A 17,738-nucleotide genomic window follows, 5' to 3' on the forward strand; every position below is an offset into this window, starting at 1 on the left:
AAGAAGAAAACTGAGGGAAGGGGCCGTTGCTTGCCGTTGAGTCACGTAATCGTTTGAGCGGGAACAGTTGCTGTGTTGGGTGAGCAACGGCCCCTTTGGAGCTCTAGAAAGTGTTGAAGAATTCTCCGTTGGCTGGCCTGCGCATGCGCAGTCCCCATATGGGGCTGCACAGAAGAACGAAGATGAACAAAGTTTCCTATAGCGCTGTTACAGAATCTCTCTGTAGCATTGTTCAAATTGTGAGATACAAAGCATTCCTTTCTCGAGAGGGGAAAATGAATGAGATCTATAGTACAACTAAACACTTTGAAAAGTTTTTTTAATTGCAAAAAAGTGAAATACAAAGTAAAATAGCTAAGGCAAAGCCATGCCCAGCACAAGTAATCACAACTATTTCAATCATATTTCACAACCTTTTTGTACATCTCATAATTCTTCCAAATCTTAGCACGTACTATAACAAAGCAAGTTAAAATACACAAATAAACTTTAATTACAAGCATTGCTCCAAATTATTTCGTTTTTATAGTCTCTTTTGCTCTTCATTAACTCATTTTTGCATAGACATACTGTGACTTTAAAAGATTTTTCTTAGCAAAACTTTTGGCATTGTGAATAGTCTTTTTGGTCTTTTAAGTTTCTATATTTTAAGCTAAAACACAAGGTGCTCTTGGAGCTTTCTTGGAATAGCTTTGACGTTTATTCCAGACAGTTGAGGTCTGTCAAATTCTATAAAAACCCACTTTTTATCAATAAACCTGATACTGTTTAGAATTCAGCCCAGCTGTTTTGTCTTTTGCACAATACTGCCTCTTAGTAGCAGTCCAAATAAATCCATTGTGGTTGATTATGCATTCAAAAACAATACTGGGTATACACTTGATACCAGTTACAGTATATATTTTTCCTAGCAATGTTCATCTCTCACCCTTCTTTACCCAATGGAAGACAGATTTTGTCCCAAACAGGCACAAAAAGACTTGCATTACTTACAAGGTATTGCTTGAGCCCTGTATTGAAAGGAATTTTACAATATTACTAACTGAATTATCTTAACCCCTTTCTTATGAGGTAGTGGTATTGTTTCCACTCTTCAGACAAGAAAACTGATATACAGCATTAAGAGCAGATAAAAATTAAACTTTTAAAATGCGGCTAAAACATCTGTACAGATTATCACCCAAAGCTGAAAATGTATTTTGCAAAAAAAATAAGTTCATCAAGCTGTACTAATAGCAGGTGCATTGCAAGACTGGAAATACAATGTAGGGATTATTGTTCCAATTGTGTTCAAGTGAGACTAAACTATCCAATATGAGTATTTTACAATATAGAAAACTCATCCTATTGTCTCAGTGTTATAAAAATAAAATCATAAGTAACTTAATACATTTTTCCTAGCCAGATGCAATGCGCATATCAATTATAATTAAATGCCTGTTAGTCAGCTTCAACAAAAACTGCAAAGGGGTCTAGTAGTGTAGCATAGTTTCAGATGAAACAGGCTTTGGTTCATAAAATGTATGGTTGGTTTCACTAAAAATACAGCTTAAGTTATACTTTATTAATTCACCTGTTCTATAGTGAACAGACAAAAATAAAGTAACTAATACACCATTGATGAACTGATACTCAGTTTTAGCAATAACATCTGCAAGATCCTTGGTAGAGAACTGTAAAGCTGGCACAGATGTTCTGACATAAAAAACCAATATACTGGAAAAATGATTACATGACAAATCATTTTTCTATCAGCTCAGGGATAAACTACGGGAGCACTAAAACTCCTAAAATCAAAATTTCCTTTGAGGAAAATCATAGAAAAGCGGGCAATTCACATGAATAAAGTCTTTTTAGAAGATAAAAGGATGTAGATGATATCAGCCAAAGAATTTTTGTTAACTCTTGTCTTATCAATAATCACCTTTTTAAAGGATACATACATACCATTATTATTGATCACAGTACTATTTCATAGACTGTTTCACCTACAGTTACATAAAATCCATTATATGCAGGTTGTGATGGTTAGATTGTTTTCAGCCTCTGAGTCAGATTTATCTGCCAGCCCTTAGATGGAGATTAGAATGCTTAATGGTCTCCCCTATATACGCTTATAGGAAAATTTGTTTACCATTGCAGCAAACACATTTTCATCCCCTTCTAGAACACTTTGGCTTATAATACCTGGCCTGGAATTAAATACAACTGATACTATTTTTAAACCTGTAAGAGTTTTATACTTTCAAGTCTATTTTGCATTAGTAACTCTTACTTAGATTTATGTAACTACATTTTATGCAACTACTAGAGGCAAACAATTTTATAAAGTGCATTTGCCAACATGAATGGAAGTATAAGTACAGAGAACATCACAAGAGGGCAGTATTTTATTGCTAAAGAAAGATACTGGGGAGTAAACTTGCCCGAAAGTCACAGCTTCTAACATAATTCTTTCTTCCAGTATGGAGACTTGATGGGCATCCTTCATAGTGTGGGAAAAGCAGTCTGCAAGGGCTCAGATATATTTTTCCTTTTTGGTACTGCATTATCACCTATATTTAGTTAAGCCTTGGCACTTAACATAAGTTCTGAAACTGAACCCTGGCACAAATTAAGCCCTGTAAAAGGAAAAGTTAACTTGGACATGCTGGTATTCTTAAGTTTTTACATAAAAACAAAGTGAAATAGTAAATTTCTGTAGTGTTTCTGACAAGTCAGTGAAAAATAATGTCTCTGCTGTGAAATTTACACAGAACTGACAGTTCCCAAAGCCAACTAGACGACGGTTACAAAGCTTAACAGTGGAGTCTGATACTAAATTATTCCAGCATGACATCAATGGGTTTAGACTTGGATAATTCTGTATATGATTGCTTTTCCCTGCATAAAGAACATTTCTATTCAAGGGATTTGTACTGAAACAGAGTTTTGAAGACGGATACAAGTCTCAGGAGATTTCAAGGGAAGGCATTTAGTGCCTAGTCCTAAAACCTGCTTTGCCAGTGAATAAATGCTGAGGATGGGGAGCAACTTACTAGTAGGGACATAAGAACACAACAAATAAGATGATGCACTGATGCTGTGAGTATAGCAGTTAGCTCATGAGTACTTAGTATTCAGCAGTGAAATGACTTGCCTTTATAAAAGTTATCCATGAAGCAGCAGTCACCCACAGCCCTATACAAGAAGGATTTCCCATATAATCATTTGTTTATACATAATAAATATACAATTGCATCATATTTATACTGCACAGTCCACATGTCTTTCCTCAACATTGTGCTTTGTGTTGGAGATGGAATATTTTTCTACCATTCAAACTGCAATGTGTCATTACTAGGAAAATGTGTTTCTTTCCTGAGGAAGAACATTAGTTTTTTGATCGTCATGTGGAATGCTGTTGTGCAAGTGCACGTGTGGGATATTGCTTGTGTTATGAACCATGTTGTGCAATTACAGCTTTCCCCTCCCCATCACCTGTGCCATTTTTAAATGCATGTTTAATGTCTTAGATATCTTAAGTTTTCCTGCTGTACGGACGGAGACTGATTTACCACTACTATACCAGTTTTTTAAAAACACTTGCAAGGCTATTTCCCTGCAGTCTTCTGAGCATGCTGCTCTTATGGGCTTTTTTAAAAAGTTTGGAAAACTGCACACATACACAGCACTAGAATATTCAACCTTTTTCAAACTAAAAAAATGATGAACAATGGGGATTAGCTGGGCCATATTATGCAGCATAACATATTATGCAGCAGTATCTTGAGACATTCTCCTGCAGTATGTGCTTGATTATGTTGGTATAGGATATAGTACTGCTGCATCTCTAAAGAGACTGGCAGGGGTTTTATGCTCAATTAGACTACATATGCAGTAGAAGCTCACTTTTTGGGATTGTGCAGAAAAGCACAAAGTGAAAGGAAACTCCAACCATAAACCGCAACAGTTGTTTTTCTAAGAACAACTATTTTAAAAGCATGAAATTTAAATGGGATTCAACTAAACTCAATAGATCCTTAGGAGTTAACTGTGTTAGTCTGTAGTTGCAAAATAGTAAAGAGTTCAGTAGCACCTTTAAGACTAACCATGCGTGCATCTGACAAAAAGAGCTGTGGTTCTTGAAAGCTTATGCTACAATAAAGTTGGTTAGTTTTAAAGGTGCTACTGGACTCTACTATTTTACAACTAAACTCAATGGCATTCATTTGAAAGGCCTCTTGTCATTATTTATCCAACAATACCTATAAGGGTGCTGAAGTAATCTGGAAAAATAGAACATGGTTTTTGTATGCATTTACATTTATGTGAGTTATTGCATAATCTGGATAGCCCAGGAAAGCCTGATCTTGTCAGATCTTGGAACCTAAGCAGGGTTGGCCTTGGTTAGTAATTGGATGAGAGACCTCCAATGAACACCAGGGTTGCAGAGGCCACCAATGGCAAACCACCTCTGTTACTCTCTTGCTATGAAAACCCTACCAGGGGTCATCATAAAGTCAGCTATGACTTGACAGCACTCTCCTCCTCCACCACCACCACCACCACCACATAATAAGATAAGGAAACTGAAAGAGCAGTTTCTAAATATAAAAGGGGGGAATAGAATACATAGTTCAGGAAAATAAAGAATTTATTGAACTTGTATTAAATTCTTTATTTTCCTGCACCTACATATTGTCTCTTTGGCACTACTTTGTGGGGTATAGCCCATCTGGGTTTTTTTTAATAGTTTACAAAACTTTGTCACACTTAACCACTATGTCTTTGGAAGTTACCATACTGCAGAAGCATGCCATTAATTAAAAACAGTGTTATTGTATCAAACAGTTGTCGCTTCAAGAAAAAAATCCCTGAAATGTAACAATTGAGGACTCTTCCAGTCAATATACCAGACTCTAGTGACCCATTGGTATTCAGTATCTTTATGCTGAAAGGTCTGAGATAACTAATTTGTCTGACTTTTCTCCAATTTCAGGTAGAGACAAGAGTTCATCTGTTTCATAGTCATCATCAAAGGATCTACAAGAAATGGACAAAGATACAGATGGTTTACATGGAGTTAATTATAATTATTTACAGTTTACATTTTTCCCACTTAGATTCATTTTATAGTGCATGAAGACAGATGTAATATACCTAAAGATCAGAGCAGCTCTCTTACATGTGGTGTGATGTGAGTACAGCTTCCTCCCAACCTTGTAACCGAAATGACTGGCATTCAAACCAAATCAGCTAACAGTCCTGTCCCTCAATTCACGTTTCAGGTGGGTCACATAAATTTTATAAAAGTGTTGCATGTATTTTTATCACCTGATTTTAATTAGCGCACCCACTTCATAAAATCCCTTTCCCCAGCTGTCACTTAGGAAGAAAGGGAAGGCTCAAACTTTACCTTCAAAGTGGTTATTATGGGGAGGTACTTGGACTCAAAGATGGCATGCTGGTTCAGAGGCCAATTTGCCCCCTAAACAGAACTATTAAAGCTCAATCCCTGGAGAGAGAGAGAGCCTGTGTTTGGTTGGAGCACAGTGAGTGTACTTCCAAAGCAATTTCACTTATCTAAAAATATGTCTTTCACATTAGCTGTAACAGTGCCAAAACTCTCTTCCCTAACCTAAATGGAAAATATTTTCTAGCTCAAAACCTGGCTGAGTAAGCTATAAGAAAACCAAGGCTTTATCTTCTTCCAAGACTGAGTTCTCCTATGGCATACAGCTTTGGTTGTTTTCAATATTGCATGGAAGTCCTCATCCCCATACAGTCAACAATATGAACTTTTCACATGCTGCTCCAAGAGGAATCCTTTGGTTCAAACCAAATGAAGATGCTTAGGTACTGTACAGATAATTGTTCTGTCATGATCTGGAACATAGCTGATAACAATATATCTATCTGCGACTCTTAAGTATCAACATCCTCAATGATTGTTGCCAACATTGCATCACTGTGTTCAGGGTCATTGTCACTTTCACTTATATTCTGTATTCTTATAGTGCAATACTAAGCAGAGCTACACTCCACCCCACCCCCAACCCCTAACCCTAACCCTACTGACTAGAGTGGGCTTAGAATGCTGTAACTCTAACTAGGATTCCACAGTTAGCTGGGTTATTCAGTAAATTGTGAAGTTCTTATTGTTAAATAGTGTTGCTCTGTTAATCTTCTTGGATTATGTTCAAAATAACTTCACACGTGAATTTTGACATTTTTGGGACTAGTGATAACAATCTAGTTTTGCAAGTTATCTACACCCACCCCTCTTGTAACTGCTCATTGCCTGACTCTTCAGCAACAAGAATTTCATACTCCTCAGCAGCATATCTATCCCAGTCGGAGGGCTCGGGGCCATCATTCTCAACATCCTAAACAAATATAAAAGAAAGAGATACAAATGTATCAAAATTGTGGTTTAAATAGGTTACATACACATTTGTAATGTCTGAGGTAGTTTGATATTTATAGGTTTTTAGCCTCAGAACATGTTAAAAACTTTCCTGGCAGTTAGCTACACTTGGGATACTTTTTAAACATCATGTTAAATTCATCTCTTATAGAGTGATCAGGGATATATTTATTAAAAGAATTGTTGTTTATTAGGGTTCTAATATCTGTTCATCTTTCACTGGAAAATTCATAAGGAGTTTTATTTTATATTTATTTATTTATATTTCAATTTATATACCGCCCATCCCCAGGGGCTCTGGGCGGTGAACAGTTTAAAATCGATAAAAACAAGAAAACAACAATACTAAAATCAACATACAAAACAATAATGAAATAAATTAACCAAGTGCAATGGTGGGGAGAACCCTCCCCCACCCCAAAGGTGGGAGGCCGACATGGCACCGCCCCCTTCAACCACTGAACGCCTGGCGGAACAACTCTCTCTTACAGGCCCGGTGGAACGATAATATGTCCCGCTGGGCCCGGGTCTCCATTGACAGAGCATTCCACCAGGCAGGGGCCAGGACTGAAAAGGCCCTGGCCCTGGTTGAAGCGAGGCGGGCTTCCTTAGGGCCGGGGACCACCAGTAAACATTTATCCGCTGATCGAAGCGGTCTCTGGGGAATGGACAGGGAGAGGCGGTCCTGAAGATATGCCGGTCCCAACCCGCTCAGGGCTTTAAAGGTAAGCACCAACACCTTGAACCTGATTCGGAATTCAACCGGAAGCCAGTGCAGCTGGCGCAGGACAGGTGTGATATGTGACTGGTAAGATATACCAGTCAGGACCCGCGCTGCCGCATTCTGGACCAGTTGTAGTTTCCGGATCAGGCCCAGGGGTAGCCCAGCGTAGAGTGAGTTACAGTAATCTAGCCTGGAGGTGACCGTTGCATGGATCACTGTAGCCAGGTCCTGGGGCGTCAGGTAGGGGGCAAGTTGCCTGATCTGACGGAGATGGAAAAATGCAGACTTGGCAACCACCGTGACCTGGGCCTCCATCGATAGGGAGGCATTCAGGAGCACGCCCAGACTCTTCAGGGCAGGGAGCTGGATCCCAACATCTGGCAGCCCCCATCCCAGCTGCAGGACCTCCGTCTTCACTGGGTTCAATTTCAGCCTGCTCTGTTTCAACCATGCCGTTACAGCCTCCAGAGCTCTGGCCAGATTGTCTGGGGCCGTGTCTGGCCGGCAGTCCATCAACAGAAAAAGCTGGGTGTCATCCGCGTATTGATGACAGCCCAGCCCAAACCTCTGCACCAACTGGGTGAGGGGGCGCATGTAGATGTTAAATAACATTGGGGAGAGTTTCATAAAGAGTTTCACCTTTTTAATGTAGAACTGTATTTTCCTTCAGAACAATTGCTAAAGTATAATGGCTTCATACCTTTTGCACAGCAAAGGGATCCCGTTGTTCATTGTCCAGGTACTTTTCAAGGTTAAAGAATGTGTTGTAAAAAACATGAGCCATTCTGCATCTCTTCAAGTCTCGCAGAGTAACTCTACCTGTGGAACAAGCATACGTTGTGATAGTAATGGTTCTTAATATGGATGAAACCTCTGGCTCACACAGAACATGGCAATTAGTATTCGAAGATTACTATTGGTGTCTTCCATAGCAGATTTCCACAACCTTCTCTTACTAGCTGTTTGAATCTGTATGTGACACCTGATCATGTAAATATTTGCCCCAAATGCTTTCCATGTGGGCTCATCAATGCAACAAGTCATACAACCTGAAAACATTTCAGAGGATGCTACTGTTCAACTCACTTTTGGAAGCTCAGTAGCAATGTGCTAAATGTGTGGTGAGCCGCAGCCTGGGAATTTGATCAGATAGTCATGAGCTAGGAACTGAAACCTGGACAGATTCAACAAATCAGCCCCACCACGACATTTGAAAATTAATGCTCTCTCTTACTTCAGAGTTGCAGAAGTGTTTTGCCTGCTTTCGGAGACCCAAACCTCTCTCTCTCTCTCTCTCTCTCTGTGATGTCAGATGATTTGTGGATCATTCAAGTATAGCAAATTAAGCTTGTTTATTGATTCATATTGTGATAGATAGAGCTCATGATGTCCCTGATGGTTGTTTTGGCTAGCTTGGTATATTATTTACTTTCGTTTTCTAAAAGAACAAAATTCTATTTTAGGAGACAGGCAACATTTTTATGCAAAAAATGGAGAAAACAGGTGAGTCTATGAAGAGGTGTCAGATAAAGATAGTATTTTAATGAGGAATCCTAGGAACAATTATACCACTTTTATTACCAGGCAGGTATGCATGACATTATTTATGCTTTGCCCAGTTCGAATTGTCTTCTCCTAAGCCCATTCTACTGCAGTCTTGAAAGATATTGATAGCTTCGCATTCCAAGTTGGAGAGGACACTCTTCTATCCTAACCTGAACAATTCCGTATTTAAATAGTGGACCATTAGTGCCTGTGAAAATCAAATTTAGATTTAGTTGCTTTTTTTTAAAATAAATGCCTGCTGTAATAAAGAAAAGTTTGTCTCATTTTCTTGGTTTTCTGGGATAATGTACTCAAGACCTCATGAAGGTCCTTAGAATCCAAATTTGGATTTTCAAGATTTTCATTTCTGTAACTATTGCTGTAACAAATGTTAAGATATAGAATGCAACAACTCGTAAAAAGCAGCATGGAGATCAAATAATATTTCACATAATAAAAGAACTGATCAACAAAGGTAAGAGGAAGTATTGTAAACATTGGCCTTACCATCATATTCTGGCTTCACTAGATCAAGCATCTGGCACAGTAAATCATGGAATGGCAATGGCTCAATGCCCATGGATTCCATCCTCTCACACTGTTCCTCATAAAAATACTCCAGTTCATACATGGAGAGCATGCCATCGCCATCTAAATCCATGCATCTGAACCAGTATTCAATACTAGGGTGGGGGGTGGAAAGAGAGAGAGAGAAATAAATGAGTCAGACTTGTTTGTAGCCTTGTTTGTAATTTGGGACAAGAAATATTTTCTAACAAAGAACCTTTATTGGGATCACTTTCAAGCACAGAGGGCAGCTTTGTCTGGATGCCTTTTTGTATAATGCCTCACATTGGAAAGTGCTATCTAGAAATTCAGAGTGTGAGCTGAAACAGAAAATACCCTTAGTTGTTTAGTAGATCAAACTCTTCCCATCCAAAAAGTTCCCTTCGATCTTATAAAGTCTTAGGAAGAGATTCTGAAAGGAAAAGAGTCTTATATTTAGTAGATAAATGTATAATTCATTACAAAGCAGTGTATTCAGATTTAAAGTAGATTGCAGCAGTGAGGATAACATGGTGTTAGAACAATCTGTGTACCTAGGAAATCTCTACACCACTTAAAGCCCATTCTCACATTTCTTTCATGGCACAGGAGTCGCATCAGTATGGCTCCTTCTAGTGCTATGAAGGTAATGACAGAAACCCCAAGACACATGAGAACAGTCCATACTGTGACTCCTCTGCCCAGTTTCCAGGAGGAAACTGCAATTTCTATGCATTCAGCACTCCAGCTGTTTCCATGCCACAATGATTATGTTGGAAAGGGCCTGCAAACATCTATGTGTATGTAGTAAGAGATACAGAAGTTACCATATGGTTTTACAAGATTTCCGATGCTAGAGAGACATCTGATTAACAATTGTTTTTATATTCAAAAAGAAGTGTGTTCATTTCAGTCCACTCTGTGGGAATGAGGTTGACAGGATCTTGCAAGCGGTAAGGCCCACCACATGCCCTTTGGATCTGTGCCCATCATGGCTGGTAAAAGCCAGTGCTGATGGGTTTCAGACTTCCTTGGAGGCCATTGTCCAGAGTTTTTCTGGAAGCATTAAAGGAAGCTGTGGTGAGACCTCTCCTAAAGAAGCCAGCTTTGGACCCCACTGATCTAGCCAATTACTGCCCAGTCTTGAACCTCCCATTTCGGGGTAAGGTGATTGAGAGGGCAGTGGTGAAACAACTGCAGGGTTTCCTGAAGGATTCCTCAACCCTAGACCCCTTCCAGTCCGGTTTCCGCTGGGGCCACGGGATGGAGATGTTCCTAGTCACCCTCACGGACAATCTTTGCAGATATCTGGATCGAGGTGGATCAGCACTGCTGATATTATTGGATCAGCAGCGTTCGATATGGTCAACTACGATCTTCTGACCCACTGCCTAGCCGATGTGGGGATACGAGGGACTGCCCTGCAATGTCTAGTCTCCTTTCTCCACAGTCAGAGACAGAGGGCGGCGCTAAGGGAGAAACTGTCATCCTGCCACCCCTGGTGTGCAGTGTCCCTCAGGGGGCAATACTTTCCCCATTACTGTTTAATATTTATATGCACCCCCTTGCCCAGCCAGTGCAAAGGTTCAGACTTGGGTGCCATCAATACACAGATGACACCCAGCTGTATCTGCTGATGGACGGCCGGCCTGACAGTCCTGGATGTCCTGGAGTGAGCTTTGGAGGCCATGACTGCATGGTTGAAACAGAGTTGACTGAAATTAAATCCTGCAAAGACAGAGGTGGGCATGGGCGTTTAGGCTCAGGACTCTGGCTCCTGACCCCCCAAAGGGGTGCTTCTTGCACCTATCCAAGGGTGAGGAGTCTGGGGGTGATCCTGGATGCCTCCCTGACAAGGGAGGTGCAGGTTGCAGCGATTGCCAGGTCTTCTTTTTTCCATCTATGACAGGTCAGGCAGCTAGTCCTTTACCTTTCAACCTGTAACTTAACGACAGTGATCCAGGCAATGGTCACCTCTAGACTAAATTACTGTAACTCACTCTACGCAGGGCTTCACTTGGGTATGGTCCGGAGATTATAGTTGGTTCAAAATGCAGCTGCACATGTTGTTGTAAGAGTGCCAAGTGGGGCACATATAACTCCTATCCTGCATCAGCTGCATTGGTTACCAATGGAGTACCAGATCAGATTCAAGTGACTGCTGCCATCTTGGAAACTTTTTTATTACTGTCATAAATTTAGCATGAATTATAATGTGTTTTAATGAAATTTTTATGGATATTGTGAAATTATGTTTATTGTTTTTAAATGATGTGATCTGCTCTGAGCCTGGTTGCAGGGAGGGCGGGATAGAAGTTTAATAAGACAGATAGACAGACAGACAGACAGACAGACAGATAATGCTATACTCAGTAGTATAGTTCACACTCCTATTCCCTTTAGCACCTTGGAAGTTCCCAGAACTATTCTATTCTAATGTGGTCCTGCTGCTTTCAAGAAATGTTCCTTTATTCCATCTATCTCAACCACTTTGGAAGTCTTACCTTGTGGGACTTCTTTTGTCTTCTTCAGAGATCAAAAGCCATACAAAATCTGCATAGCTCATCTGGTTTTCTTTATGTATTTGATTTCCTCTGTAAGACAAAGAGAGTATTAATTAAAATATTTATATCCCACTTTTCTCCCAGAAGTGGCTTACAGTAATAATAACAATACACAATATTAAAAAACTGTAACAACCGAAGAAAAACAAATCAACAAATTATCTTGGGCTGGTCTGGACTACAGCAGCTGGCTCATCAAAACCAAGCACCTGCAAGCCCTGGGCTAAGAGCCAAAGGTCCAAGAGACCCAGCTTGTGCCCAAGGGTTCACCCCTCTGGCCATGTCCAAGCATTATAGACAGTAACAAAGCCTTCAATTACCATAAATATAAGCAAAGACAAGTCTCAAAAATGCACTGAAATTCATATGAGAAAAAATGTTTAGATATTTCAATACATCTCAGACGCTCAATTTTAGTTCCTTAAAGAAGGTAGGGTTCTTTTTGCACCAGTCATTTTTTTCCTGATTGTTAGAGGAAGAATGTTATTCAGCTTCAAGCCATACTTCAGAAAGCCTATGACTTTCAAATTAAAGCAGTCTGTTATTTGGGATTATGATTATGGACAAAAGTCTACATGCAGTAATTTCCCCCTTTCATTCTCCTATGGCAAAGCTTTCTTTGTGAATGCCCTTATGAGGGCAGAGAGTCAGGGTATAAATTTTGAAAAATAATAAAAAATAATAACTCAATGATAGAGCAAATGTCTTGCATATATAAGACACCAAGTTCTTAGGCTAAAGGCAGAGAGGCCAGATCCCCCCGCCCCATGGCAAGCAGCACACCTACAGGGGAGAAAGGCAAACACGTTGCTTTTACAATCTGGAAGACAGAAAACAGCAAGAGTCCAGCAGCACCTACAAAACTAACAAAATTTGTGGTAGGGTATGAGCTTTCGTGAACCACACCTCACTTCTTCAGAAGTTCATGAAAACTCATACAATACCATATTTTTTTTTACTCTTATAGGTACTACTGGACTCTTGCTCTTTTCTACTGCTACAGACAGACTAAAACGGCTACACATCTTGATCAGTCTGGAAGATAGGCAGACTGCTGCAAAGCAGACTATGGGGCTCATAAAGGAAGTAAACACTCCTCCCATGAAAGGCAGGGCCAAACAAATGAGATACAAGAGATTTACTGTGCAATCCTAAACAGAGTTACTCCAGTCTAAGACCATTGAAATCAACAGGCTTAGACTAGTGTAACTCTGCTTAGAATTGCACTGTTATTCTGAAAAAGTTATACCTTTTTTTTGTAAGGGATACAGAATACACTTCTGAGATCTCTTTATATAATTTTATTTTAAAGCCACTGGGATGAGGACTTTGGCACTAAGGCAGGGGTGAAGGAAAGACAGGCAAACATTTTTAGATGAGGGCCAAATGTGGCAGTTCGTGTGCATTTGTTCTCAACTCCTTCAACTCATGTATAAAGAAAGCAGGGAAGGTCTATTTTTAAACAAAATTGCATGAGCAAGTAAGGGACCCCTAAACCCAGCCAGCATCTTTCCATCCTTTCTTGCTGCATTTAGTGATTTCAGCATTTTTCTCAGCCTGGCTCCAATGCTGGTAATCAGATGGATGGGGGTGGGTGGGGAGGCTTGTAACACATGAGCAGCAAGGCAAATAAATGGGATAGTTTTAGCTCCTATTGGCAGGAGTTCCAATTCTGCAATAAAAATAGATCCTCCCCCTCCCTGCTTGAGGATCCTGACAAGGGGAAAAACGCACATACCAAGATTCTCATATCACCCTGTACCCTCTCTGAAAGCCATAATTTTAATTGCCTATCACATGGGAAGCATTTCTCACATCTGTATAAAATTTGGCAGGAAGGATCTGATGAGGGTACAATTCCAAAGAATTTCATCTTTGTGTGAGGCAAACAAAAAGAAATGGAAACCAATACAAATTAAAACAGTAAAAATGAAAAGGAATGGAGTAAAAGTTAAAATAATACATTTAATAAACATAAAATGTAAAAGTCTTTGCATACTCACTAATTTGAGTTTCCTTGTAACATATGAGGGAGAACAGAAAAATCAGAACGGAAACTGAAATGTGTACTACCACCAAAGTGGGTTTTACATTTGCATTAGGAATCAATTACATTTGCATTAGGAGTCAACAAAGCCAGTGCAAACCTCGTATATAAAAATAATTTTACGTTGCAGAGGAATCCCATCAAGCACTGACCTTTCGGAACCTCATTCTACATCCTTCCTTCAAAATATTCTTTTCTCTAACCTTAATTGTTTCCTACTTCCTTACCTGAGCACAGCTCCAGTGAATATTCTCTCTATAATCCTGCTTGACAGAGCTACAGATAAAGAAACAGGAATTAGGAACAGTCAGTCTCTTCACTAGCCACGGTATGCTATAATTCTGTTACAAATGCCACTTCTTCCAAAGCAAAACCGTTTCCCCCTAAAATATCGTGTGCCTTTGTAACCACTTTTCTTTATTACACCATGTTATGCCTTAAATAATTTTTGTTGCCTTGACAGGGTTTTTTTGGCATTGCTTTCCAGTTCTGTAATCATAGTCCTACTGCATTATTCATTGGAGGCCTTTGCTGTCTGTAACCTAGGGTTGCCAGCCCTCCTAACTGTCAAAGCAGGGAACCGAGGGAGGGGTTCGCTAGGCAGGCAGGGGCCCCCAATTCTTCTTTGTGCTCTAGAGATCCCAATGATGTCATTTCTGGTTAAAAACCTGTTTGGGGCTGATTTTGGCCCCACTGAGACCCCGCAGCTTCCACTTTTCAGCTGGAAGTGTGTCACTGGGGCCTCTGGAGACCATGCGTGTGCCATTTCACTGCATGCTCCAGTGATTCCTGGGCTGCCTCCCCAACCTTTCTCCATACTGGCCAAGTGAGCATGGCTAGGTGGCAAAAGGTGGGGTTGGGATTCCCTGCCCCCACTGAGGGGCTACCATCCCTATGTCTTTGAATAGCTTTTCATATTTTGTCATCTTATTTCAGTCTTGGTGAGAAAGGCAAACTATAAATTAAGTTAATAATAATAAAAAGTAATGTAGAAAAATCTCCATATGTAAAATGACATTGAGTTGTGTAAAATCCAGCAACAAAACACTTTCCCCTGACCGAATGTGGCTTTTCTATATATCCAATTTATTTTTGAATACTTTTCATATAGTCATTCTGCTACTTTCTTAAGTCTCCCTAAAATCTCTATGCAGCAAGGTCTGTATGTGCGTGCAATGTATTGTATACATCAAAGCAGAAGGAATGGCTTTTAGTGAAATATAAGCATGATCATCTTTATTCCTCAGAGCCAAGCTACAAGAGACGAATTACACAAGGAGTACATGAAGGGAGTCACAATGTTAGCTAGGAATCTGAGTTATAAAAGAGATCAAAAGGCTTTGTCAATTTCCCCTCTCTACAGAGCCAGGGAGATCACTGCTCAGAGGGTTTGTTAATTTCCTCTTTGCCTCTGGAAGGCTCTGTCAGTTTCACCTCTCCTAAGAGGCAAAGAGGAAAGAAACAAACCTGAGAAGCCATCTCCCTGGCTCTGCAGAGAGCGGATATTGACAAAGCCTTAAGATCTCTTTTTAAAAAGCTTCCAGGCTAACACTGCGACTCCCTTCATGTGCTCCTCCTTGTGTAATTCGTCTCTTGTAGCTTAGCTCTCAGTTAAGCACAGAATTGAGCAAAAATGGACTGGTAATTTTTGGGACAGCAAAGGAATGGTTTGGATTTGGTTTCTATAAATAGTTTGTTTTCACAAATCTTCCCTTGAAAGATTGCTATATAACAGATACTGCTTTGAGTTATTAGCTAGCATCTTCAGCCTGGGTAAGGAAAAGCCACCTCAGTTTTAATGTGCATTACTGTGTGTACTGCTTTGCTGTTTATCTGAGTGTCCCTACTCCCTACTCCACTCTAGTAATTTATCACGAATGCTATTACTAGTTTCTGAGTGTAATTTATTTTGCTTTTACTGTATTTTAGAATTACTGTACACTGCTTTGAGAACCCTATAGATTTGCAGGTAGGGTATAAATATTATACATAAATAAATAGCAAATGGGTAGATTTGTAGAGAGGGGGGAAACTGGCAACTGCTAACAAGGCAGTCATTCTCTTGTTCTTACCTTGATCATTGTATCTACCTAGATCTTTCTGGTTGATATAGAGGTCATGGTCAGTGTCCAGTTCCCAAAATTTACAGTAAATGACATAGAAATGTTCATAAGAAAAATAATCAGTGATCTGGTTTATGTCTTCCTCTTCTTCTAAGAGGGCTAGGGTCTGAAAAGGTAAGAATTAGTTAATTCTACATAGAAGGGGTTGAGTAAATACCAAATACTCTCAACAGAATGATGACTTGTGTTAGCCTTTTGACATTCTCATCTTTATTACAAAGAGTTTTTATTATTAGAAGGAGTGTAATAATATAATACCAACTTTAACCTGCAGAAGAACTATATGTAACCTAAAAATTTACCTAGGTACTTTTTAAAAAATCCACACACAATTATCATATAATTGTGTTAGGATTATTGTTGTTAGGATACCTCTATATAAAAACAGAATTTTAAATTACTTGAGTGTTCACTTACTTCTGTACAAGCGTTTTATTATAAAAGAATACACAATGAATGGTCTCCCCTGAAGAAAAAACATGGTTTGCCCCTAACACAGCACATTACTGTGGGAGATCATGAATTTTAGGACCTGAAAGTTCCCAATTCAATTACTTTGTTGTTCTCTCCTTCAAGAACACTAAAGGATCATGAAACCCAAAGAAAAAAACCTCAGATACTGCTTTTGTCAGCCAAAGTAAAGTATAACTCTGGATATTTTTTGCCACTGGTGTTTGTGTAGCCACAGAAAACTGCATTGATGCCTAGCTACAGTCTTTGTGTTTGCTACTCCAGAAATCTGCCAAGTTTCTAGACTGCTGATGTACTTGACTCCTACAAAATCTAACTTCAAAACTGAAATCTCTAAATAGGTTATAAGAGTAAAAATATTTTTAAAATGCACATTGCCCAGAAGAATACAACAAATTAACTTACTTGAAGGAAGTTACTTTTCCTTAACTCTGTTAGAGAGATTTTCCCAGACCATGATCTATTGACTGTGTAAAATATTCTTTGAATAACCTAGAAAATATGAAACACTAGTCTCACAAGGGGATTTGTACTGTGAATTATAAAATGTTCCAAGCCATAGTCACAGACAAGCCACAGATAATAGCCAATACTAGTATTTAAAATGAATAAAACATACTAATGTGTAAGAAACAAAGAAGGAAACACACAGTGAAGCTGAAATGCCATACTTCAGAATAGGGATTGCAGTCTGGAATTCTGGAACTGGATGCAACTTAAACCAACAAGCAAGGATTTTAATAAAAGGGAAATTAACAGAATCAATTTTGATTGGAAAGGGAACACAACCAGTTGCCCTTTGTCACCTTTATTATTTATAGTAGCAATAGAGATTTTAGCTACAAGGATCAGACAAGATATAAGGATCAAAGGAATAAAAGTGGATGACAGAGAATTTAAAATGGAAAGTTACAAAGATGACATGGTTTAAACCATTTTGGATCCACAACAATTGTTACAGCATGTAATAGAACATATTGAAGAATCTGGATCTTTTTCAGGATATAAAATTAACAGGAAGAAGACAAAAATGATAATGAAACTTCTAATGCAACAAGAAGATATTATAAAGAGTACAGAATGCACAGTAGCCACTGATTATATTAAATATTAGGGGATAAATGTGACTGGACAAAATTGTAATCATTTTAAAAACTATTTTCAGAAGATTTGGAAACAATACAAGTAGATTTAGTCAGATGGAAAAAATTAAAAAAATTGTGGCTGGGGAGAATTTCAGCAATGAAAATGAAGGTACTGCCATATAGTTTTATGATTTAGATGTTGTGTTTAGATTCCTATATGATCC

At 39.1% G+C, this 17,738-nt stretch overlaps 1 protein-coding gene across 2 annotated transcripts in view; it reads right to left on the reverse strand.

Annotated features, from left to right (window-relative positions):
• Positions 1-302: 302 nt before the first annotated feature.
• Positions 303-17,738, reverse strand: part of PPP2R3A (protein phosphatase 2 regulatory subunit B''alpha) — a 44,905-nt gene continuing 27,469 nt past the window's right edge. For both annotated transcript variants that reach the window (XM_054982985.1, XM_054982986.1), the window contains 8 exons: positions 16,835-16,921; positions 15,908-16,064; positions 14,063-14,111; positions 11,729-11,818; positions 9,186-9,361; positions 7,834-7,952; positions 6,262-6,368; positions 303-5,025 (listed from right to left, as the gene is read on the reverse strand). In XM_054982985.1, coding sequence (XP_054838960.1) covers positions 4,929-5,025; positions 6,262-6,368; positions 7,834-7,952; positions 9,186-9,361; positions 11,729-11,818; positions 14,063-14,111; positions 15,908-16,064; positions 16,835-16,921 — 882 coding nt within the window. In that variant the 3' untranslated portion in view covers positions 303-4,928. The remainder of the gene's footprint in view (positions 5,026-6,261; positions 6,369-7,833; positions 7,953-9,185; positions 9,362-11,728; positions 11,819-14,062; positions 14,112-15,907; positions 16,065-16,834; positions 16,922-17,738) is intronic.

The sequence above is a fragment of the Eublepharis macularius genome, chromosome 6 (genome assembly GCF_028583425.1).
Source record: "Eublepharis macularius isolate TG4126 chromosome 6, MPM_Emac_v1.0, whole genome shotgun sequence".
Taxonomy (NCBI): Eukaryota; Metazoa; Chordata; class Lepidosauria; order Squamata; family Eublepharidae; genus Eublepharis; species Eublepharis macularius.